Raw genomic sequence first — 27,349 nt, forward strand, 5'->3', positions numbered from 1 at the left:
TAAAACTCATTTCACTTTCAGCGTTGAGGGGAAATGATTAGTCCCAAAAAAAGGAGTCAACAGCAGAATTTTAACAGTGGCACCTAAACGTCCTGAATGCAATTTGTTGTCATAGCTACAAGCCTGCGTGCTTTTACCAGTCTGAATCTTCTTTTGCACAAAAATCTCATGAATATTATGATTATGACCACAATCTCTTGCGAGTAGATTATGAGGAGGAATATTTATGACACCAATCCTACACAATAAAGCCATTTCCTTTCTCTTTTTCATTTGCAGCCTCCAGCTCTTCTGGTTCTCACGAGGCTCTTTCTGCTACTTGCCAATCAACTGTACCCCCACCCAGTCTCCTTTAAAAATAACTTCAAATATGTGTGCTGCCTTTCTTAAAAATAAACTGAGCATGCATATTACTTTTATAACATGCACTCCAATTTGACTTCCATACGCCAAAGACGTGTGTGGTGACTTTAAATTGGTCCCATATGCATGCGGGTGTGCCTTGTGATGGACAGAAGGCCTGTGCCCGATGCTGGAGGAACAGAGACCTGGTCTTTATGGGGCTAAGGAATGGATTAGGTGGGCTTGAAAATGGATGTAAATCTACAATGCAGATGATTATTCTCTGATTAAAGCTCAAGGGCTGTGTGTCAGGATCTATAAATGGCTGAGACCACTTTAGCATGTTTGGATTTTTTTTCTGTTTTGATCTATTCAAATGAACTTTTGCTTGTTTTAAATGATGTTCCATCCCATCCTCAGCAATGTAATCCCTCTGAGCAACACGTTTGTGTCCAAAAAATGCTTTACTGTTATGCCATTGCTGCACAGCATATGACAATCTTTATTGACTTCTTCTTCTTCTTCTTTTGGCTGCTCCCATTAAGGGTCACCACAGCGGATCATCTTCTTCCATATCTTTCTGTCCTCGTCATCTTGTTCTGTTACACCCATCACCTGCATGTCCTCTCTCACCACATCCATAAACCTCCTCTTAGGTCTTCCTCTTATTCTCTTCCCCAGCAGCTCTATCCTTAGCATCCTTCTCCCAATATACCCAGCATCTCTCCTCTGCACATGTCCAAACCAACGCAATCTCGCCTCTCTGACTTTGTCTCCCAACCGTCCAACTTGAGCTGACCCTCTAATGTCCTCATTTCTAGTCTTGTCCATCCTCGTCACACCCAATGCAAATCTTAGCATCTTTAATTCTGCTACCTCCAGCTCTGTCTCCTGCTTTCTGGTCAGTGCCATCGTCTCCAACCCATGTAACACAGCTGGTCTCACTACCATCCTGTAGACCTTCCCTTTCACTCTTGCTGATACCCGTCTGTCACAAATCACTCCTGACACTCTTCTCCACCCACTTCACCCTGCCTGCACTCTCTTTTTCACCACTCTTCCACAATCCCTGTTACTCCGTACTGTTGATCCCAAGTATTTAAACTCATGCACCTTCGCCAGCTCTACTCCCTGCATCCTCACCATTCCACTGACCTCCATCTCATTCACACACATGTATTCTGTCTTGTTCCTACTGACCTTCATTCCTCTCTTCTCTAGAGCATATCTCCACCTCTCCAGGGTCTCCTCAACCTGCTCCCTACTATCGCTACAGATCACAATGTCATCAGCAAACATCACAGTCCACGAGGACTTCTGTCTAATCTCGTCTGTCAACCTGTCCATCATCATTGCAAATTAAAAAGGGCTCAGAACCGATCCCTGATGTAATCCCACCTCCTGTCACTCCTACTGCAGACCTCACCACGGTCACACTTCCCTCGTACATATCCTGTACAACTCTTACGTACTTCTCTGCTACTCCCGACTTCCTCATACAATACCACAACTCCTCTCTCCTCACCCTGTCATATGCTTTCTCCAGGTCCACAAAGACACAATGCAACTCCTTCTGGCCTTCTCTATACTTCTCCATCAACACCCTCAATCTTTATTGACCGCAGTCAGTAATTTATGAGTGAGGGGCTGTGGACATTTTCCATTTGAACTTTAAAAAAAAGTTAATGAATAGATCAGTTTCAAAAACAGTTCCCAAGGATCAGTTAAAGAAATAATGATTTCAGGTGTCCACCTGCACCTTCCATTTGATTTAAAGTGCTGGTTCTGCCCCATCGATGGAAGCCCTGCCAGTTTGTGATTTCTATACTTCATCTTTTTTTTACCAGTAGCTGCCCTCTGTTAATAAAGACATGACCTTTAGTCTCATCAATGAACACATGCAGAATCCTTAACCACGCAGAGAAGAACATATCACACTGATCAGGGGGCTTGGTCTCACTATGGCATGTTCACAGGGGCTACAGGATATAATTATATCCAAATCCTTATTAAAAACAAAATAAATCTGATTCTAAGGAAACTCCTTACTTAATTGGAGGATGTGCCCTCCTTTTGTTTTTCCTCAGTCAACTAAAGCATGCTCAGCTTACAAGGTGCAATATATCAAATGATTAGATGAAAAATAATACTGATACTATTTTGGTTTTTGACATTTTAGTAAATGGGCTTTACAAAAAAACGCAATACGCACCTTCACAACACTTGATCTCAGTATCCAGAGGTGGCTTTATGGAATTGGGCACATTTTAGGCAGCAGACAGACTGCCCCACACATGCACGTCCTACTGTAGACGGCAAATGTAAGGCCATGAACTTAAGTTCTGCCCAGAACCCTTGTTTACTAAATGTCCCTGCTTGGGAGTAGCAGTGTTTCTCAAACTCGGTCCTGGGGACCCCCTGTGGCTGCAGGTTTTTGTTCCAACCGGATTCCTAATCAGTGACAACACCTGATAGCACTGAGCTCATTTAATTAGCTGGGTTTTTTTTTCTTCTTTTATTCGACATTCAGAAAAGCATAGCAGCATGATTTTTACATTTATAAAATTTCTGCTTTTGCTAGAGATTTAAATGCTTAACTTTCTTTTGTTGATTTCATTATACTTTGCCCTTTCTCTGTGCAGTTTTTCCCCCTTCGTTGTATCATAATAATGACAACTTAAAACGAGCAGAGCAGACACCCAGGCAAACAACACGGAATAATCAAAGGCTGCAACTACTTTAGCGTCAGACCCACTAATTAGTAAATAATGGATTAATTAAACAATTAGAATACCTTGAAAAGTAGAATGAAAATCAAGATGAAAATACTGTTAAAAAGAAAAAAAATACATTATTTCTATATAACTGCTTGGTACATTTTAATATTTTTTTTTTTTTAGTTTTCTAATTAATATATTGTTTCCTAAACACAGAACTTGGGAAATATCAATTCACTTAATTAGCCCAGGAGTTAAAAATTAAAAACAGAAGCTGGTTGGAACAAAAAAAAAAAAAACAGTGACAGGAGGTCCCCAGGACCGACGCTGAGGGTGAAAATACGGCTTAACGGCTTGTTTTGAATCAAAAATCACATACTGGATGTACGTTGAGATATTGGTTTTACTGAAAACTGGCAACGTACCATAACCCCACTGGACTGACCTGAAGAGCCTCGGTGTAGACCGACCTGATCTTTATTTAAACAAAATTGTAAGTCTTCATCCACAATTCAAATGCACTGAAAGGAAAGATTTAAATCACTGGATAAGACAAGAACCTGACTAATCCATGTAATGAAATGATGGCTTATGGGACATAAAACATGCATTGCATTTATTTGCAGCTTCAAATTGAATCATCTGCTACATGGCATAAAACAGATGACATGTTGAAGCAACAGCCTTTAATCAATATATTCCATTTCTCACTTTTGCAGTAACACAAAAAAAAAAAAAAACTGTTGAATTTCATTACAGTGACACTCGTAATACTACATATCTATAAAAACGTGCAGCAGAATACATTATCTATTTTAATTTTTGAAATGATGTCAAAATAATAATGATGTAAAACCGGAGAGTGTGAAGAGATACTGAAACTAAGGAGGTGATTATGCAAAGATAGCATAGTTTTCTTAAATTATACGGCAAAAGAGCAGTTACACAATGAATATCAAAATAGGTCTATAATGAGCTTTTCCACTTTGCCAGTTAAAAGCCCCTGCTTTGAATAATTTCATTTGCACATTACATTTAAGATGGGTTCCATTTACAGAAACAGAATTCACGAAATTGATTTAAAAGAAGAAAAAAAGGGGGCACGGGGCTGAAAGATGTTAATAAAATAACGGAGTACATATAATAAGCATCTGACTGAAAGTAAAAATTCTCCCTATCCGTCCATTTCCTGAACATCCTTAATCGAGTTCAGATTAGCGAGGATCCGAAAAGGCAGGAAATCAACTGTGGACGCCTCTTTGTTCCTTCACAGTCACACACACTCACGCATGATCACTTTAGAGTCACCAATCATGAACATCGCACATAATGCCCCGTGGACACGGACAGAAGCTGTAAACTCCACAGGTCACAATTTGAACCCAGAACCTCAGCCATTCCACAGACTTGTAGATTCAGTTATTTGGTAAGTTCAAAGTGGCCTTGCAATCATGGTTGGTTCCTATTTTGCACCTGACACAGTCTGGATGAGCTGCAACTCTATTTAAGTAGATTAAGAATAAGGAGGAACAGCTGCTTAAAAGGAGAAAAACATATTATAAGACTAGTTTAAGACTATTATAAGACTATACCACGGCCCACCTGCCAAGTTGTTTTGCCTGCCTAAGGTAAAGTCATCCCTGATGGAGGATCACAGGAATCGTGGGAAAGTGAGGGTCCTTTCATCGGATTGGCTGGCCCAGCCGTGGAATGGCCAAATGGTGGAGGCAGCTTGATGGATGAGGTCTCCAGGACTCTAAATATATCCAAATCTTATTATGTGATATCATCTACTGTTAAATTTTGCTCCATAGTTCTAAAATTTTTATTTTTATACTGTATTGTGGATTTGTTCTGTTCTTTGTATTGTATTGTATAGTATTGTATTGACCCCATTCTTTTGACACCCACTGCACACCAAACCTACCTGGAAAGGGGTCTCTCTTTGAACTGCCTTTCCTGAGGTTTCTTCCATTTTATCCCTACAAGGTTTTTTTTGGGGAGTTTTTCCTTGTCTTCTTAGAGAGTCAAGGCTGGGGGGCTGTCAAGAGGCAGGGTCTGTTAAAGCCCATTGCAGCACGTCCTGTGTGATTTTGGGCTATAAATTGTATTGTATAGTTTATGAAAATACCACATGAAAAAAATAAGCTAATAACTTAATGGTTGGGCACGATCCAAACATCAAAAGACAGAAATGTAAGCTACCAGAACCCCATTTTTAATACACGCTTTACCTCCATAACCACACATTTAGCTCTAACTTACTAATAAAGAGAATGAAATGCGACACCGTTTTAGTGGATATTCTTGACTCCCATTTAACCGTTTAACCACAAGGGGTGTGATGCATGTAAAGAGATTAGAGTGCTCGCACCTTATAATTGGGGTATCAGCAGAGGGCTTGGGCTTCCCACAGCCCCTCTTCTTATGTAGTTGAGACTTCACTGCCCATCCCTGTCTCTTACAAAGCCACCTTAAATACACTGTGAGGAGAAGGCAAGGGAAGAAAAAGGAGAAGCACAGCTAGAACCTCAGCTCTGACATTCTGCTTCAGTGCCTTTGTCAAAGGTTGGATTCCAGGAGCTCCACTCTCCGCTGTTTTCTTCTATTTTGAGCTAGAGCCTCTTCTAATTTCTTCCTCATGTTTTTAGATACCTTGTTGCTTGTTTATGGTTTTTGACCCCTTTATGTCTAGCAATTTTTTTCCTCCTTGTTCCTTTATCACTTTAGGATGGAAAGCTACTAGACTAAATAGAGTGATGGACGAGGAGATGAGGAGAGAACAACTCATAAATCACACCCAGGATAAAGAGGTCAAAATCAAAAAGTGCATACAAAAAATGAAAATGAGTTAAAAAAATGTAAGAATTCCTGATCACTGTGAAGACTTAGAATTAACTGCTGCCAGTAATGTGAATCTTACTCATATTGTAGAAGGTGAACCACCATCTTTTATAGGCTGGTAGTCATGAGACCCTTTGAGTAACGTGACCTGCAACCAGCATAGTGACGATAAACAATATGCCCAAAGCCATATAGATATACAGAAAATGGCAGCAACAACAATTAAAAACATAAAACAAAATGGGGATGTAAGAACATAATAAACATGACAGTATAATATATTCATAGCTAGCCAAAATACCCAGCATTCCCCAGGTTTATGTATAAAATGGGTTAAGAAATGAAAGCAAGCGAGCCGGGAACATCGGCCGTAATAGAGCTCACCGCTTCACCTACAGTGCACGAAAGCAGAAATTATCTGTGCGAACTGAAGGTAATGATCGCTGAGCTCAAGCGAGAGATAAAGAAAGATATTAAGAAAGAAATAAATGGTATGCTCAAGACAAGCGAGAAGGCAAATGAGAAGCTGCGGCGGGAGCTGCAGCAGGATAATAAAGACTCGGAGAAACGCATATATAATCGCTTGGACATGGCCTTTAAAGCTATGCTGAAAAAAATTGAGGAGCACATTCAGGAAAATGTATCTAAACTGAGAGCACTTGCCAATCAGCTAGAAGACATTAAGCAGACATTCACGACTCGAATTGAAACAGCCGAACATTTAGCATCCACCATTGACGGAAAAGCAACAGCTGTGAATTCTGAATGCAAAAAACTCAAAGACAGACTTGCTGCTCTAGAAGATGGATGCAGAAGGAATAATATTAGAATCGAAGGTCTACCTAAGAATCGTGAAAGTTCAAACCCAGCGAAATTCGAAGCTGAACTATTCTCCAAAATAATTAGAGAGGACTTTAGATCAGACACTGAGATAGCAGCAGCTTACCGCATACGGGGATCGAACACCTCTAAAACTGGGACTTTTGTTGTGCACTTCGAGAAGTTACAATCTAAATTAAATGTAATGTCACTTCTCAGACAGAAACAAGAGATTATATTTGAAAATAACCGCATTCGTATTTTCCCTGATTTCTCATCCTCAACAGCTGCTAAACGTGCCTCTTTTTATATTATTAAACAGCGCTTACGGAAAGCCAATATCAGATACAGCCTTTTGTATCCTGCCAAACTGAAAGTGGATATTCAAGGCAAACATTACATCTTTGTATCTTATGTGAATTTCCCCTTGGGATTAATAAAGTATCTATCTATCTATCTATCTATCTATCTATCTATCTATCTATCTATCTATCTATCTATCTATCTATCTATCTATCTATCTATCTATCTATCTATCTATCTATCTATCTATCTATCTATCTATCTATCTATCTATCTTTGCCACTATGGAGGAAGCAGATAAAGAGTTAACAAAGCTGATCCCGACACTTTCCTGAAATACGATCATGTGTCGCACCCTGTCATGGCATCGTAAAGAAGATATCACCAGCTGTCTGATCCACTTGCAATGACACTGGTACCGTAATTCTCGGTCACTATCTGTTTAGATTTTAATTACTAATATACACATTTATGTATGTATGTGTGGAAGAAATTAAATTAGTAACTTTTTTTATCTCTGTTTACTATTCTAAAGGAGACTGTTAAACATCATACCCTTGGTTTATTGTTGTTGTTATTATTGTATTAGGGTTTACTATGCGCATCCAGAGCCACTTTTTAACACCATTCCCTGAGTTTACTATCTTAACATTTCAAGACTGTTGAAGATTTAGATTTAAAGGTTAGACTTTATCGGCAATAGATATCTCAATTTTATTCCTCATACGCCGCTGCTGGGGGGCTTGTTTTGTTTTGGATGTGCTTTGTCTCTAGGTATGTCAGAGGACTGGGACTTTGTCAAGTGGGGTACAGCCTCATGTGGGGAGGAAAAACGGGGGGTGGGGGGACTAGGGGGGGAGAAAAAGAGAGCAGGCTGTCTCTAATCTACCCTTTTAATCCTTATAATTATAATTACTAATGTAACAATAGACTGCATGGCAATAACTCCTTGGGAAATTGGAAATTAATGTCAAAGCTGTCTCACTTTCGGTTAAGACTACAAAATGACATCAAAAATTAAGAATCAATGTCTCCAAGATGGGACAGTTAACTTTGTGAGCTGGAATGTTAAAGGCCTGAATCATGAATTAAAAAGAAAGAAAGTATTCTCTCACTTAACAGGTCTAAATGCTAAAATAGTATTTTTACAGGAGACCCACTTATTAAGCAAGGATCAGTTCTGGCTGCAAAAAGACTGGACTGGCCAAATGTTCCATTCCAGCTTTACAAAAAAAAACTAAACTTGTGGGAATTCTTATCCATAGAACAGTCTCATTTGTAGTAATAATAATAATAATTCATTACATTTATATAGCGCTTTTGTCAGTACTCAAAGCGCTATCCACACAGGGAGGAACCAGGAAGCGAACCCACAATCTTCCACAGTCTCCTTACTACAAAGCAGCAGCACTACCACTGCGCCACTTGTTGTATCTGATCCTGAAGGGAGATACATGATTGTCATGGGTAATTTATTTAACTATAAAGTGATTTTGATAAATGTTTATGCACCCAATGTAGATGATAAGGACTTCATCCAAAATGTATTTGTATCCATTCCCAATGTGAACACTCATAAAATTATAATGGCTGGGGACTTTAATTGTGTTTTAAATCCAGACTTAGATAGGTCTCCTGTCACAGGGGTGATGACATCTACACTGCAAAGACAATTACACAGTTTCTAACTGACCACAACTTATCAGACCCCTGGAGATTTCTAAACCCAAACTCAAGAGCATATTCCTTCTATTCACCAGTGCATCATTGTTACTCAAGAATTGATTATCTCTTTGTAAATAACCATTTCTTGCCTATGATTAAATCTTGCAAGTACGACGCTATTGTTATTTCCGACCATGCCCCTCTGATCTTGGAGCTAAAATCATTATGCCCCACATACTCATCTCGCAGATGGCGTCTTAACCCACATTTATTAGCAGACGAGAACTTTACAGAATTTATATCAAATCAAATCAGTTTTTTTCTAGAGACAAATACATCCTCAGAGGTCTCTGCAGGAATACTCTGGGAAACCCTGAAGGCCTTCTTAAGAGGACAGATTATCTCATATCTTTCCCACAGAAATAAATTGGAAACCAAGCAGGTATCAAAGCTAACCAGCGAAATTACAAGAACAGATCAAGAACATGCCAGGTATCCAAGTGAGGCTCTTCATAGGAAAAGACAGGCTCTGCATTCAGAACTCATCCTCTTGACAACTAAAGAAACTGAACAACTAATTTATAAATCAAGACATCATTACTATGAACATGGAGAGAAAGTTAATGAGCTTTTAGCTCAACAAATCCACAAGCAAGAAGTTCGCAATGCAATCCCAGCATTCACCAACACAAACGGAGACAAAATCATTGACCATAAAAAAATAATGCACACATTTAGAGACTACTATAAATCCTTATATTCTACTGAGTTTAAAGAAGACAAGGCACAATCTAATGCTTTTTCTGGATGCATTAGAGATACCACAAATAGATCATCTTAGTGCAGAGGAATTGGATAAACCTTTGGCGCTAACAGAATTATTAGATGCTATAAAGTCACTTCAGAGTGGGAAAACAGCAGGCCCCGATGGCTTCCCTGCTTAATTTTATAAGAAGTTCTCCACTCAGCTAGCTCCCCTCCTATTAGCAACATTCATAGAAGCTAGAGACAATAAAAATTTACCTCAAACTTTTTGCCAAGCATTAATCACTGTCTTTCCTAAACAAAATAAGGACGTATTATAATGTGCATCATACAGACCAATTTCACTTCTGAATAATGTTATTAAGATACTCTCCAAAGTCCTAGCTAGAAGGATGGAGAAAGCACTGCCTTCAGTAATATCACAAGATCAAACTGGATTTATTAAAGGCTGACATTTAGCGTCCAATCTTCGACGCCTGCTTAATGTAATATATTCAAAGTCAAACATCCCAGAGATTTTAGTATCCTTGGATGCAGAAAAGGCATTTGATATGATTGAATGGAACTACCATTTCACTACACTGGAGAAATTTGGGTTTGGCCTGAACATTTGTGCATGGCTCAAACTACTATATACCAATCCAGAAGCCTCAGTTTGTATTAACAGCATTAATTCAGACTACTTTAAACTAGAATGTGGTACCAGACGAGGATGTCCCTTGTCACCACTACTTTTTGCAATCGCCATTGAGCCACTGGCAGTTTACTGTCGAAATGCTTATGAGATAAAGGGGATTATCAGAGAAGGACCTGAACAGAAAATTTCTCTATATGCAGATGATATGGTACTGCATATATCAGACCCACAAAATACTGTGCCTGCAGTCCTAACAGCGCTAACAGAATTTCAAAAGATTTCTGGTCTCAGAATTAATGTGACTAAAAGTGTGCTCTTTCCAGTGAATTCTCAAGCACACAATATTAGATTGGACACCTTCCCTTTCATCATCACAGATCAGTTTAAGTATCTAGGGGTAAACATCACAAGTAAACATAAAGTTCTTTATCAAGAAAACTTTGCTGTCTGCATGGAAAAAATTAAGCAAGACTTGCATAGATGGTCAACCCTTCATCTCACTTTAGCTGGAAGAATTAACATTATTAAGATGAATATCCTCCCTAAGCTTCTCTTTTTATTTCAAAACATTCCAATATACATCAATAAATAATTTTTTAATAAATTAGATTCAACCATAACCACATTTATTTGGAATTCAAAACACCCACGTATCCAAAGAGTGACCCTACAAAGGTCAAAGGCATAAGGTGGCATGGCTCTACCTAACTTTCAATTTTATTACTGGGCAGCAAACATACAAACTATAAAAACCTGGACATGGACACAAATCGATGAACATACACAGGATTGATCTGCAATAGAAATAAAATCCTGCAGTACTTATTTATATTCCTTGCTTTGTGCCCCAATAAATGCAAGTTATTGCCAATATACTAACACCCCAATTCTGCTTCACTCACGCAGAATATGGAACCAATGTAGGAAGCATTTTAAGATAGAGAATCTTTTATCGGTGGTACCTCTGCATGAGAACCACCTTTATCAACCCTCGCAAACATATGCAGTTTTTAATGTCTGGAAAACATCTGGGATTAAATCACTTAAGAGATCTTTATATAGACAATGTCTTTGCATCCTACAAACAATTACATTCTAAATTTAACTTTCCAGCAACACATTTCTTTCACTACCTTCAAATTAGAAACTTTGTCAAACAGAACCTGCCAAATTTTCCTCACCTCCCATCTCCCTCTATGCTGGAAAAAATATTGCTCAGTTTCAAGGACTTAGACAGCATTTCTGCAATATATAAGACTATTTTACAGTCCCTCCCTTTCAAAGATCCAAGAGGACAGTGAGGAAAGGATCTCTCACTCAACATCTCAGAAAAGGAATGGAAGGTAGCAATGCAGAGAATTCACTCGAGCTCCATATGCACAAAGCATACAATTATTCAACTAAAATGTTATATATCGAGCACAACTGTCTCATTTTAAACTGTCCAAAATGTTTCCAGGGCAAGATCCAACCTGCAAGAGCTGCAATCAAGTTCTGGCCTCACTGGGTCACATGTTTTGGGTCCTGCACCAAATTAACATCATTCTGGACCAAAATCTTTAAATGCCTATCAGACAGCCTTGGTGTCCCAATCCCTCCTAATCCAATAACAGCTGTGTTTGGTGGGCTCCTGGAGGGGCTTAAAGAGGAGAAGGACAAACAAACTGTGATCGCCTTTACTACACTATTGGCACGTACACTTATCTTGCTAAACTGGAAGAATCCTAACTCACCTCTTTTAAGTCAGTGGGTAACTGATGTTATATATTATTTGAAATTGGAAAAAATCAAATTCTCACTTAGAGGATCTGTGCAGAAATTTTTCAAAACCTGGCAGGATCTAATCAATAACATTTTAGAATAAGTTTTTAAAGCACTGATGAAGCAGATTCTCTCCCCGTTTCTTTTTTTTCTCCATTTATCTTTATTCATTTATTAATACATCTATTTACTTATTTTTACTAGCTTTAAGCTTTATTCTGCTGCCCATGCTCTCTTTCTCAGGGTTGGGGTTGATTTGTTTTCAATCCTATTCTTGTAAAATTGATCTATTTGTATGGAATGATGTGTGATTTCAATAAAATCAATAAAACTAATAAAAAAAAAAGAAAAAGAAATGAAAGCAAAGGTTTATTCGTATTTTAAATGATTGTTATTGCTAGCTGTCTCATATATCATCCACACTGCCTCTCTACCAATGTCTCTGCTTTCGTGAGTCGAGAATTAATTATTTGGGTCTTTTTGATTGGACCCCAGAATTGCACTCCTTGCTGGGTTATAACCATGAATGCTGTCATGTCTGACTCATCCTCTTAGTTTATAGTAGACAGTTTGTAGAGCTTAAATTATGAAGAAAAGCCAACAAACAGAGCAGGAGATAACCAACAATCCTTTGGTTCTCCTTTGTGTTGAGCTGCACTTCGACTCTCAGTGAAGCCTCGCCCAACACTCCCTGCCAAAGTGCACAATACTCCGATAGAAACAGCACGTGGTGTTGCCCGGGTAATGTAAAAAGTAATGCTAAGCTCTGGTCATTTTGTCTGATAGTCTGGCTTCAGGCTGTTTAATTGTTTCATTTGGTCTGAGCTGGTATGTGACACTGGTGCGCAAACTGTAGGATACAGGAGAACAAAACCCCACAGGGTCATTATTTTGGGGTCCAAAGAAGTCTATCTTGTCCATATGGTCCTAGACAATGACAATGCAAAATTTGGTGCAGATCAGTCACAGGGTGTAGGAATGTATAGGGAACATACAGACAAACATTCTAATTTGTATATCCATATATATACATATATATATTGTGAGATATGGCCGGCTATTTATCCCGGCCAATGCCCCCAGGCCGCCAGATGGAGCCCTCCTTGCAGCATGGAGGTACCCTGAATGCCAGCAGAGAATTATGGACACTGGACTTTTAATGCACAGCCCTGCTGGATACCACAGGGGCCGCCAGGAGTTGCTGCAGGAAGGCCCAGGGATTGCTATTTGCACCCGTAAGTGCGTCTTAATCACAGCAACACAAGGAATGACGTGCTTCCGGGGTGAAGAAAAAGGATTTTTATCTGACCCGGAAGTGTCCCATGTCACGTGGACCGAGAAGGTGAAACACTTCCGGGTCGAGGACTATAAAGGACTGTGGGAAATCCCAGACGGATGAGCTGAGCTAGGTGGTAGAGTGGCTAAGTGTCTGGGAGTGTGGATGATTGTTAATTATTGTAGTGATTATCATTTATTGGAGTGGTGTGGAGTAGTGGTGCTTTGTGCACTGTATTATTATAATAAACCATTATTTGGACTTTTATCTGGTGTCTGACGTCTGGTCTGAGGGTTCAAGGGGTCGACAGTGCCTCTATTTGTAACAATATATATATATATATATATATATATATATATATATATATATATATATATATATATATATATATATATATACTGTACATGCTGTATATGTACACATCTCTCTCTCTATATATATATATATATATACCTAAAAATCAAACCTCTGTCTGTCTGTCTGTCTGTCCGCGTTCCACCAGATCTACTTAACAGATTTTGATCAGGTTTTTTTCTATAATTTGCTTGAACATTACGGTTGATTTTGCGACTTCTCTCGTCATGCTATGTATTATAGTTCACTTGTAGTACTGATTTATTTGTGCGAATCTGAGAGAGCGGCTGTGGGCCGAGGGGAGGGTTCTCGTCACTCACATGCCAGCCTCGGGGCGTACCTTACCTCCACTTAGCTAGTGAGCAATAGAACTACTTAATGGATTTAGATCGGGTTTTTTTCTATAATTGATTTTCTTGATTTTCTTGAGTTTTCTATAGTTGATTTTGAAACTTCTCTCATTTCGCTATGTATCATAGTTCGCTTGCGGTACCCTTTTATTTGCACAAATCCGATAGAGACGCAGGGCCCTCCTTCCTCAAACACCAGCCTCCGGGCGTAACCTTAACTCAGCTTAGCTAGCGAACCAGAGAACTACTTAATGGATTTAAATTGTTTTTTTTCTTTAATTTGCTTGAACATTCCGGTTTATTTTGCGAATTCTCTCATTGTACTAAGTATCATAGTTCACTTGCAGGATTGATTTATTCTCACTAATCGGAGACAGAGGCTGCAGGCTGAGGGGAGGGGGAAGTGTGACATCAGGAGTGGGGAGCCGACAAGGCCCTCCTCACTCACGCGCCAGCCTCCGTTGGAGTCGATTACCTCTGCATTTTGGAGAATACCTTGCCTCTGCTTAGCTAGCGATACCTGTTTGTTTATTGATTTTTAAAGTATGTTTCACTACTACGTGGGCCGAGATGGACAGACAGACAGACAGAGAGAGAGAGATTATAAACAATTCCCAAAAAAAAACTAATGCATGGGATTTCTTTAACAGACTACAAACACCAAAACAGTAACATTAATGCTTATGAGCCGCTACCATTTTTCTCATTTTTGATCACAGACTTAATATATGTAATTTTCTTTATAATTAATATATTTATCTATATACTTAATAAAATGTGTTTTATACTTGTCGGTCACGACTCTTCAGTTCCCAACTGCTCATCTGTTTCTGAACTCACCTCATGGTACACTGCCTCCTCAGTGAGACAGGGCATGTTTTCGTTCTCCATCCTTATGGTTCTTTGCCACTGGTTTCTCCTGTTGAGGCATCATAATGAGTGGGTGGCCACTTCCACTATGGGGCAATAGCACTCATCTAAAACTGGCATGTGCCATAGACTGTGTGATCCAAGTGTTACATACAATATGCGTTCCAAAGTAATGGATCTAAGTTGCTAGTGGCTGTCTGTCTAGAAGACTTTTTGCAGATATGGGTAAAACCTTCATCATTCTCCCACTCTGTGAGTATATATAACACTATTTTACCATAAGCCGGGATCTAGCAGGATATATGGACCAGGAAATAAATTGTAAACTAGAAAACATAGCGAAGGGTCAATACCGAAAGTTTGCTCTAAAGTGAAAGGCAAAAATGAAAGTTAAACGTTCTATGCCAGAAGTTCATTATCCAAATATCTAAGCTGCACGATGTCAAAAGGTTCTTGAGAACATCCACACACTTAGACATTGACTAACACACAACGGCAAAGATATCATATTGCACAACTTCCAGAAGCACGTTCCCCAGCAATGGGTCACTGCACCATAGCAAAATGGCAGCTTAAGTCTTAAATGAAAATGTAATTAGAAAACGAAAGTACATTTGAGTTCTCTGTAATCCAAAAGCAAGGCAAAAAATTGTCAGAAATTACAGAAAAATTTACAAAACCCAGGAAAACTGTGTGAAATATCAGCCATCTTAACAAACACAGATTTACAATTTGTATTTCTGAATGTGTTTACTTTTACAAAAAAACTTTACTAATCATTACAGTACTAATCATTACAAGAATATCAGAGAATATTGCTGACATGATCTTCTGGAGTACACCAACCTGAACCGTTATATTAGGAACCTGTTGTAATTTGTGAAATATCACAACTCAGAAACTGCGAGTATTATAATAAAATGTACCAGGAAATAAAATTGAAAGAGCAGGAGAAAATCACAGTTGAAATCTCAGGTCAAGAATCAAAACTAAAAAGGAAAAAAGTGTTATGAAAGGGCTGTTTCGTCTTTTTTATTTCTCTTGTTACCTATCATGTATTTGAATAAATCGAAACTCTATTTTTTTTTTTTTTGAGTCAAGGAATTCATTTTTTAAGTTAATTATTTGCTATAGCCTAAAGTTAGGGTTTTGTAAATTTTATTCAGGCAGTTCCTGCCGCCATTTTGTATATGTTACGATCATCGACATTTTGTTTATCCATCATTAAGATGCAGATGTGGTTATTAGATGCAGAGTCTCGGAGGTTACATTGTCACCTACTGACATATTTCCTCGTCTAAGTTTGCACATATATTGCAACCTTAAGCTATTTATGCTATTTTCTTAAATCATTTTGTAATTCAAGGGTTTTTTGCCTCTGGGCTTTGCTTGTTTGTTCAACTAAGATTTTTGAGTTGTGTTTTGCCTTTGTCGTCAGGTTTTATGACCTTCATTTACCGTATATACTCACGGATAAGTTCTCCCACGGATAAGTCGGGACTTGATTTTACCGTTTAATATGTCAAATGCGGAAAACTCACGCTATTGGTCTAAGAGATTATGATATGCTAATGCCCACCTGAGAGAGTAACCACGGAGCACATGGCCTCCTTTTTCTATGTATTATGCCTACATGACCACACGGTAATACCCAAACTATTCCGAAGTGACGTTTGCACTGTTGTGTGTTTGTTGTATCTCACACCCTCACACACCTTTATCGTAAGAGCATCCCTTATCTACGATGGAGCGTTCGATCACAAGAAAATATGAAGCTGTTTTTCAATTAAACATTGTTAAAGTAGTGAAACCAATTGGTAACTGCACTGCTGCTGATTCGAGACTGGAGGAGGCAAGAAGATGTTTAAAAAAAATGTAACTGTTGCATATTTGAATGGGAGTATAAACCGGGATGTAATTTTTTAGTGTTTCAAGACCTGACTTATACGTGAGTATATACGGTAGTTTTGACTACATCTCTTCTTTTGATTGGCCTCAAAAATTATCCTTCCTATTTTCAATAGTATAACACAAAGAATCCAATCGTCAAAATACCAAAACATTAGTCAAAACTAGTCATAAATAATCCAAAACCAATAAATCCTTCTGCCTAAAAATCCTTTCCCTAAATAGCTATAGCATATACAGTTTAATATTTGTCTGGAAACCTGGACAATGACAAGCACATACTGCCAACTTATATACCACCATCACATAAAGAGACTCCCGGTTATACGTGGGATAGCAATGGCAACCCTCTGACATCAACAACATGTACAAAATGTCAGTGACTGCAAACCAAAATGACAACAGGAAACAATAACAAAATGACAATAAATATAAGTCAAAGATTCAAAAGCAAGACAGGAGTAAACAAAAATCAATGCTGAAAGGCAATTAGCCTGCCTGATAACTACAATCAGTTCAAAACAAAAGGGAAGCATCTTTATCTCTTGACTGGCTAGAGAATCACCCCTGAGTTAAAGGACCATATTCTGCTTTTAAAGAGTACACTCCTGTCTGGCAACACACTTGATATAACAAGTGAAAAAAACTGTCACATTCATTACTGAAGCCATCAATGTCTGCTTCCTAGCCCTCTAGTACAAAAAGTGGGCCTCTGGGGAGACTTGATAACAGGCTCCTTCGCGATTCAGTTCATTCTTGGTTCACCCAAAGACCCTGTGACCCCAGGCGGCAAGAAACACTGCTAAAATGTCTGACATATTGCCTGTGCTGCATTTTCCACACGTGAGCACCGAAGCACAATTGATTCAATACCATAGTATTTACACAGAAATTTTATTTGTGAATTTGTGCCTTGTAGGTTACTTTGGATGAAAGCATCATCTCTCTATTATAAAAGAAAATCCTGTGGGATGGAATGACTAGGAGACGATATGTGATCATCACGGAAGACAAATAAAAGACCCACGAGACGAAAGAGAATGGCCACGGAGCGTGTCGCAGGGATATAGAACATGAGATTCTTGCAAGACACGATGCGGCAACAGCTGCCCCCCCCCCCCCCACTTCACAACGGGAGTAGCGTTATACGTCCTGCAAGAAAGAGATTTAACCACGCCCGGGGCCAGAAATAAAGGACAATTATTGTTTTTACAACGTCACGCGAGGTTGTGAGGCAGTGAGCCATCATTTAAAACAAGTCCACAGACATCTAACCAAGCAGTTGTTGGATTGCTTTTGGCCGACACGCATCATGTGCTCCCAGCTCTTAAAACAACGACGTGCGACAAGCAGAACAGGCAGCTCGCCAGCAGCAGAAAGACAGTTGATGATCCGATGCTTAGCATGCGTTCAGCATACCAAACCCACGCGAGGAGTGTTATACGTCTTGAGAGAAAGAGATGTAACCATGCACGGGGCCGGAAATAAAGGACAAGTATTGTTTTTACAAAAGTTTTTAACGTAAAAGTCAAAATAATGCATATGTAACAATTCCCATGAAAATAACAATCTCTTTAAATTGTAAATCCGCACATATAAAGCGTATAAGGACAATACGTTCTAGATGAAACAATGCAAAGAAGAAAGAGCAGCGCGGAGAAAAATTTTAACAGGCGACAAGAAAGGTGATGTATATATTCCACCAATAATATTAGACACCAAAGGAGATCGTGATATGCCATTTGTATTAAAATGTTTACAGTTTACCGTGAGAATAGCTTTTGCTATGACAATTAACAAATGACAGGGACAAACATTAGAAAAAGTCAGATTATTTATTAGAGAAACAGAAACAATATTCAGTCACGGGCGATTATACGTTGCGTTGTCACAATGTGTCTCCAAAAACAGATTCAAAATTCTATGCGATCTTGAAGAAAAGGTAATTCCAAATATTTTTTTAATAAACCTTTAAAGTAAAAGTACAACTAATGAAATTGAAACAATTCCAAAGAAAAAAAAAGCTTTTAAAATTGTATATCCGATTAACCAAACAGCGGCACGGTGGCGCTGGGTGAGACCTGGGTTCGCTTCCCGGGTCCTCCCTGTGTGGAGTGTGCATGTTCTCCCCGTGTCTGCATGGCTTTCCTCAGGGTGCTTCTTCCCACAGTCCAAAGACATGCAGGTTAGGTGCATTGGTGATCCTAAATTGTCCCTAGTGTGTGCTTGGTGTGTGTGAGTGCGCGCCCTGTGGTGGGCTGGTGCCCTGCCCAGGGTTTGTTTCCTGTCTTGTGCCCTGTGTTGGCTGGGATTGGCTCCAGCAGATCCCCGTGACCCTGTAGTTAGGATATAGCGGGTTGGATAATGGATGGACGGATGGATTAACCAAACACAGGGGTTGGCGAGCAAAGCGAGCAGGGTGCGGAGCCCCCTAGTGTTTATAAAAAAAATTACATGTAAATGTGATCATCTGGGAAATGCAAGGTGTCAGTGTAACATTAATAATGTCCTCCAGTTCATTTCAATCATGCCAGCCATTCACTGAGCCCTTTGTAGGGTCCATTATTCTCAGATTTTGTGTAATTTTGGACAATCTGACCATTTACTGATCAGCTACACTCTATATTAGTACTTTCTTGCTATTTTGCTGTGGTTGCATACCACAAGCCATCTCAGTTCACAGATTTGCACTGTCGTAGTTGGCGAGTGACCAGCTGTGACCCTACAATGTCCAGATTACAACGGTCTTCATAATCAGTTTCACACCAGCCCGAGAGATAAAAGAGGCTCCCAGCCTTGGCTGAGAAGATACTGCTACCGAACGCTGTGAGCAGAGCACTTCCTGGTGAGGTCAGCGAACAGATTTGCTCAGCACCCACCTCACTGTGCGGCTCTGCCACACTACACATGCCCATTTCCTGTGTTAGTCTCATTTGAGATCATTCAAAAAGCATTCAGGGTTAGGGACATGAGTTTATAAGATAACATAAAATAATGTTGCATAGAGTTTGAGTAACAGAGAGTTCCAACCCCATAAATATGCAGCTTCCTCCATAGAAAGATCTCTCTCTTTCTCTCTCTGCTGATGGTGGGATTAATCGAGGTAAAACACAGAGACATTTCTATATAACATCTAAAACCTTATCATTGTGATGTGGTCTTATTGAAGACAGACCAAAAAATGCATTTGAGGATTATTACTTTCTTGTAATCATTTGTATAATCACAATTTGTCTGAGGATGCTTAGAACAAAATGAAGTCGTGAATTATTTAGAAAAGCAGGACGGAGGCTGCTGAGTAGCTATCATCAAACTCTTCAAAGCATTAAGGTGCTTACTATGATGCTATTCTCATTCTCATCCTCAAAGAAATGTGTAGCAGATATTTAAAAAGCTAATCCGTCCATTTATGGGGTCTGCGTAATCGAATTTATCATCTCAGTCAGGCAGCACCTATTCTGGCAGCATTGGACATGAGGCAGGAGTTAAACGTTGATGTGACAGGAGGCCATTACAGAGTATGCAGACACAAGTTCAGTGATTTCTCTAACTTATACCTGTGAGAAGAAAATGTAAAGAGTGTTTCTCTTATTTTGGCATTTTTGTGAAATTTTCATATATGAAAAAGTCCAAAATATGCCAACAGTAATAGCCGAAACACAACCGCAGCCCCAATCACTGACTTGAAAAGGTAGCGAGGTGAGAGTTAGAAAACGAATGAAATCGAGAAATGAGGATCTACAAATCTGATTACAAAGAATTAGATTATGAATACACTGTAAAAAATGTTTTGTTGGATCAACCTAAATAAATTACTTCACAAGGTAACAAGCAATTTAATTGATTTCTTTCAAATTTTAAAAAGTATTTGAGTAAACTTAATTCATTTCAGTTTGTTTTAACCTTTTCAAAAACTTGAATAAAAGCAAAAAATGTATTTAGCTCAAACCAAATTTCTTTAAAAACTCAAATTAACTGTGGTGGGCTGGCGCCCTGCCCGGGGTTTGTTTCCTTGTTTTGACTGGGATTGGCTCCAGCAGACCCCCGTCACCCTGTAGTTAGGATATAGCGGGTTGGATAATGGATGGATGAACTCAAATTAAAATTTTGTCCATTATTGTATTCACTGTAATGCCAACTTAAATTCTATATATATAGTCACAAACTCAAGGCAGAGTCATATAAAGGTTTGGGGCAGCCACCCGTATAATTTGGTTTCCTGGCTGCAAAGTTGCTTTTCAAAATAATACAGCAGTGATGTGCACAAAACCGAGTCCAAACAGAACTGAGGGAATAGGGAAAAGGTGGAGGCTTTTAAAGGGGGAGACAGGAAGTGAAGTCAAAGGGGTCGGGCTCATGTAGGTCTTCTGCCATTGGTGCGAGCCCAGATGTGACATCACAGGGGTCGGAGCCGGCAAGGTCTCCAAAGCAATTATTTGCTTTAGACTAAATAGAAGAAGTTACATTAAGCGACAGCAAGGTTTTTCAAAAAATTACATTAGGTGAACAAACATATTAATATACTGTAGTTCATTACAACTACTAAAATTACCTTAAATCAAAAAGAGCCCTTTTTCTCTTTTTAGAGTGTAGAGAGATATTTCCCAATTCTGGTTTACCTATCTGAAGCACTACATTGTATTACAAAATATAAAGAATTTTTTCGAAAAAAGAAAGCTGTGTTTGTCAAGGTGAAGAAAATGATAGCACTGTGCTGCGTAGGGCAATGGAGACACCCATTCCCCCAACTAGAGATTACAAATGCTCTTGGGGGATCTGCAGAGACTCCCAGACTGTTTCCTACACCTTCTCCGTATGCTCCTGGCACACATATTTCATCGGGAACTTCCCAGGGACATCATTATGAAATGGCTAAACAATCCCAACTGGCATCTCTCAAAACAGAGGAGTAGAAGCTTTACTCTGTGGGCTTGCAGACTTCAAATCTTCTCAGGAGATGAATATTGAAAAGCATCCTGTAAATGTATTAATTGATAAAAAAAAAGCTACTTCTAGACTTAATCTGAAATCACCTTTGACTCTGTCATATTTTGGCAAACGTTACTGGGAAATAACATTGATATGCCATTTCAGAAAAACTACTGTGAATAATGGACAGACTGAAAAAAAGTTGTTAGGGGCATGAAGGAAACTACATGGTTTAGGGACAAGGAAACCCTCTGACAATTCAGGTGTAGCAGAAGTGGAACCCTGTCATTATAGATTGTGGTCAGGGCAAAAAATAACACATCTCACTAAAGTGAAAGAAAGATCACAGGGGACCAGGTGGAAGCAAGTTGAACTTCTCCAGCCAAGCAGTGGTGAAATGAGATCTTGAAACCAAAAGATAATTATGAGCTCCCGTAGTACTCTGGGATTTCAGAGGATTCTTGACTGTTAAAGTTAATCCCATGGTCAAGTTCTATGGCCAGTAAATGCCAGTGGCCTAGCGAATTGGTGGTGGAGAGGCCAGAGAATTTGAGTGAGAGACGGACACAGTGACATAAGTTAAGGAGAAGCCATTCTGTGATACTTGGGCCCAGGATTTTGGAAGTGTTCTCTTCTCCTAAAAGACAACCCCAAATGTCATTTAGGTTTTATTCATCATTTATTCTTCATGCATAATGTTTGTGTTTTATTTGGTCAATAAGCTTATTTTTTCCCCATTAAACCTTGCACTGCTTTGTTAATGCAATGTTGTACACGGGTAATGTGGTACCCAGAGGTGATCCCTGTCGTATAGTTTTAAAGTAACATTTCCTTACCTTTTGGGCATGGTGGCTCAATAGGATGACTACTGGTCCAAGGACTGTCATCAAATTGGATCCAAGTGCTGGGCATATCCTTCTTAGTTGAGACACTTGAAGAGGCTGTGGATAGCTCAACATTTTGTTGAACAGGCAAACCAGAAGCACTCTGCGGCAGGCTGTGGCTTCCATCTAATATCAGGAAATAACAAGGAAAAAAAACAAATTCAATTTATCAGGTGTGGGGAACAGACAGGTAGACACGATGGTTTCACCCAACACACGTTTATTAATCATATTTACAGTGCACAGACCCAGTGCCGCAGCACCAATCACCCCTCAAGTCCTTGGCCACACGCACAATGCCTTCTCTGTCTCTGGTCCGCCTCCACTCCTCCCTACCAAGCTTCGTCCTTCTTCCACCCGACTCTTGCCCCTGACTGGAGGGAGGCAGCCCCTTTTATTCACCCCGGAAGGGCTCCAGCTGCTTCCTGAGGGCTCGTAGCCACACCCCTGTGTGGCGGATGCTCCAGCAGTGAAACCGGAAGTCCACCGGGTGTCTCTAATTCTCTTCCCCCCAGCACTTCCCGGTGTGGCGGAAGTACTGAGGTCCAACACTCCCAAGGCATTGGGGCGCCCCCTGGCGGTGACCACGGGCCCCTACAGGGATGAGCTTCCCCACAGCCACCAGGGAGGACGCCCCCTCGTGTTCCGGAGGATTCACAAGCCCTCCTCCGGTCCTCCTGGGCGTCCCGGCCGGTCATGAACGCCACACAGGGAATATGGTGGAAAGCAATGAAGAAGGCCTAAGAGAAGGTTTATGGATGTGGTGAGAGAGGACATGCAGGTGATGGGTGTAACAGAACAAGATGCAGAGGATGGAAAGGTATGGAAGAAGAGGTGACCCCTAATGGGAGCAGACGAGAGACGAAGAAGAAGATGGTGGAACGCAATCCAACTAAGCACCATAGCTAGAAACATTTCTTCTTCAAGACAGACTGTAATGCAAGTCTTAAAAAAATAAACTACTTTCTTTCATTAAGGTGTTGGCACTTTTTAAAAAGACAACTCTACTAATTATCCAAAGGCTGGTGTTTTTTGTTCTAAAGAAGTACTGTAAGTCTGAAGGTACTACTGTATTACAAATATTTAACAATTCATACATTTTCAACCCACTTAGTGCATTTAAGGGTCACAGGAGATCAGGATCTATCTGGGCAACACTGGGTGCAAGGTGCACACCCTAAACAGGATGCCACTTGGCAGCAGGGCCCCCTCACGCACACCCCCTCATTCACAATGGGCTGCTTTAGAATACAAAAGAAAAACTGTTCACTCATGTAATATATAACCCTGTAGTGCAAATTAATAACAGTAATTAAAGAAGCAGGTTATTGTTTCACAAAATACAGTAATCCCTCGCTATATCGCGCTTCGCCTTTCGCGGCTTCACTCCATCGCGGATTTTATATGTAAGCATATTTAAATATATATCGCGGATTTTTCGCTGCTTCGCGGGTTTCTGCGGACAATGGGTCTTTTAATTTCTGGTACATGCTTCCTCAGTTGGTTTGCCCAGTTGATTTCATACAAGGGACGCTATTGGCAGATGGCTGAGAAGCTACCCAGCTTACTTTTCTCTTTCTCTTGCGCTGACTTTCTCTGATCCTGACGTAGGGGGATTGAGCACACCTAGATGATACGGACGCTCGTCTAAAAATGCTGAAAGATTATCTTCACTTTGCTATCTTTTGTGCAGCTGCTTAGTGAAGCGACATGCTGCACGGTGCTTCGCATACTTAAAAGCACGAAGGGCACGTATTGATTTTTGATTGTAAAACAAACTCTGTCTCTCTCTCTCTCTCTCTCTCTCTCTCTCTCTCTCTCTCTCTCTGACGGAGGGGGTGTGAGCTGCCACCTTCAACAGCTTTGTACCGGCGGTGCTTCGCATACTTAAAAGCCAAACAGCCCTATTGATTTGTTTGCTTTCCTCTGTCTTTATGACAGTCTCTGCTCCTGATGCGCACTCCTTTGAAGAGGAAGATATGTTTGCATTCTTTTAATTGTGAGACAGAACTGTCATCTCTGTTTTGTCATGGAGCACAGTTTAAACTTTTGAAAAAGAGACAAATGTTTGTTTGCAGTGTTTGAATAACGTTCCTGTCTCTCTACAACCTCCTGTGTTTCTGCGCAAATCTGTGACCCAAGCATGACAATATAAAAATAACCATATAAACATATGGTTTCTACTTCGCGGATTTTCTTATTTCGCGGGTGGCTCTGGAACGCAACCCCCGCGATGGAGGAGGGATTACTGTATCTATTTCAGGGGAAAATGGTGATAATGTTGATTAGCTCAAAAATATAAGAAAATACTGAATACAGAAACATGTTCTCACATTGGTGTTTCTATGTATGTTATTATGTTTCTGTGCTAATCAATATGATCACCAGTTTTTGGTTGAAAAAATAACTTGCTATTTTAATTAATTGTTAGTAACTTGTTTAGAATAGCCTAACCAGCACATCTTTGGAGACGAGAAAGGAAAACTGGAGTATCTGGAGAAAAACCCACACAGACATGGGAAGAACATGCAAGCTTTACACAGGCCATAACCAGGTGTGGCATCCATGTCTAGGATGGGACAGCAACACTAACCCCTGTGAAATAACCAATTTATTCAGCCAGATATCTTCATATTTTCATGGCAAATTCATTTCTGGCTTCATATCAAATGCATAAAGAGAGTGTAAATGAAAATGTCTGTACTGTTAATTGAATTAAGAACATAAGTATGTGGGAAGTGGAACAGTCCTCCTCTCCTAGACTCCCAATGATTGTGATTAATCAAAACTGAATCTTCTCAAAACCACTTCTGTTTTGATTTGAGGGTACAGACGCTCAGGATAGTGGTATTGCTGTGGGTGATGCAGACAAAAATAAATCCTTAACATTTTTATAACCAAAAAGGAATTGAAGAATTCATGCAGAATAAAATAAACATATGGTAAGAAGACAACCATTAGTTTGTATCCCTTTTCTACTCCATCTCAGATAGTCTTCACTCTTGGCAACTTGTTTTTATGACAGCATTTTGTAAAATGTCAAAATCCGATATCTTGCATTCTTCAATCATTCAAACACGCTACTACAGACCGAGACTTTACAGAGTGTTTGTGTTATGCAAAAAGGGCTATTATCACCAATTTTAGAGTGGGAATACTCTAAATATTGCAAGGGAAGTGTATTATTTTGACAATGGTTTAAAGAATAATATAGCAGATGTCCCCGAAGAGAGCAATTAGTGCTATCAACTGTCTGGTATCTCACAAAGTACAAGACAAAGCATTAAGATCTCACTTCTACACGGAGCTGCAAACCGCTTGCATCCTAACTGCTCTTGGCTCATTACTAGGCCTCTGGCATTATCACCAGATGGAAAATAAGCTGATTTCTTGCCCTGTGTGAATTGTGCTTTAGCCTCTGATTTATTTCTACTGGACCGCTGAACTGCAAATTTCCTAACTGCTGCTCAGGCAGACATGTTTTCCAATGAAAAATCGTGTGATGCATGGATTAGAATATGGCAAGTTCCTGCCAACAGTCCGACCTAATTGGTTAATTACGGAGCCATTTATAACCGAAAAATGTGAAAGGTGCCATATAAAGTGAAGTATGCCAGATGGCAGACCAGCATCCAAACTGGTAGTACAAAGTAAAATTAATCATTTTTAATGCTTCAAAGACACAAAGGCATCTCCATTTACTCTTTTAATTTATTTATTCTTATTACATTTTTCTTATGTTAATTTATTTAATTTTTTATTACTTATCATATCTGATATGCTTTTCAAGAATTTGACGAAGCAGACACCCTATAGCCAGCTAAGAATGAGTCTCTCCTTTGTAAGCATAAAATCAAAGCATTGCATCAAGTGTTTAGCCTGAAAACATACAAAACAAGTGCTACTGGCAAGCTTCAGAGGGACAGACTGGACCGAAATTGAAGTTGTGGGTGTCCTCCATCTACATAACTGCTTCTCCCACGACACAGTTGTCGGAGTTTACTGATTACCAACAGGCTCTCCGCCAGCATTTGAGGCTAGATGACTGGATTTATTCTAAAGTCTGTCTATCTATCTATCTATCTATCTATCTATCTATCTATCTATCTATCTATCTATCTATCTATCTATCTATCTATCTATCTATCTATCTATATATCTATCTATCTATCTATCTATCTAAAGTGATGTTGGTGGCTAGAAATAAGTACTTAAAAAATCCTGGTTGAATAAGCAGATGTAGAAAGTACATATAGTTAAATAGATTTTAAGAGGCTAGAAAACCTCCAAGCTGAAGAACAGTGGTATGACCAAGACTTTGTTTTTGTTATTATAAGAATTTGATAGATAGATAGATAGATAGATAGATAGATAGATAGATAGATAGATAGATAGATAGATAGATAGATAGATAGATAGATACTTTATTAATCCCAAGGGGAAATTCACATATTCCAGCAGCAGCATACTGATAAAGAACAACATTAAATTATTAAATTAAAGAGTAATAACAATGCAGGTATAACAGACAGACAATAACTTTGTATAATTTTAACGTTTACCCCCCCGGTGGAATTGAAGAGTCGCATAGTGTGGGGGAGGAACGATCTCCTCAGTCTGTCAGTGGAGCAGGACGGTGACAGCAGTCTGTCGCTGAGCTGCTCCTCTGTCTGGAGATGATACTGTTCAGTGGATGCAGTGGATTCTCCATAATTGACAGGAGTCTGCTCAGCGCCCTTCACTCTGCCACGGATGTCAAGCTGTCCAGCTCCATGCCTACAATAGAGCCTGCCTTCCTCACCAGTTTGTCCAGGCGTGAGGCGTCCCTCTTCTTTATGCTGCCTCCCCAGCACAACACCGCGTAGAACAGGGCATTCACCACAACTGTCTGATAGAACATCTGCAGCATCTTATTGCAGATGTTG

At 39.6% G+C, this 27,349-nt stretch overlaps 1 protein-coding gene across 3 annotated transcripts in view; it reads right to left on the reverse strand.

The window, feature by feature from the left end:
• ston2 (stonin 2) overlaps positions 1–27,349 on the reverse strand; it is a 311,201-nt gene that overhangs the window by 214,965 nt on the left and 68,887 nt on the right. For all 3 annotated transcript variants that reach the window (XM_028821758.2, XM_028821759.2, XM_051920158.1), the window contains exon 3: positions 22,377–22,550. In XM_028821758.2, the coding sequence (XP_028677591.1) occupies positions 22,377–22,550 (174 nt within the window). The remainder of the gene's footprint in view (positions 1–22,376; positions 22,551–27,349) is intronic.

Source organism: Erpetoichthys calabaricus, chromosome 16 (genome assembly GCF_900747795.2).
Source record: "Erpetoichthys calabaricus chromosome 16, fErpCal1.3, whole genome shotgun sequence".
NCBI lineage: Eukaryota > Metazoa > Chordata > Cladistia > Polypteriformes > Polypteridae > Erpetoichthys > Erpetoichthys calabaricus.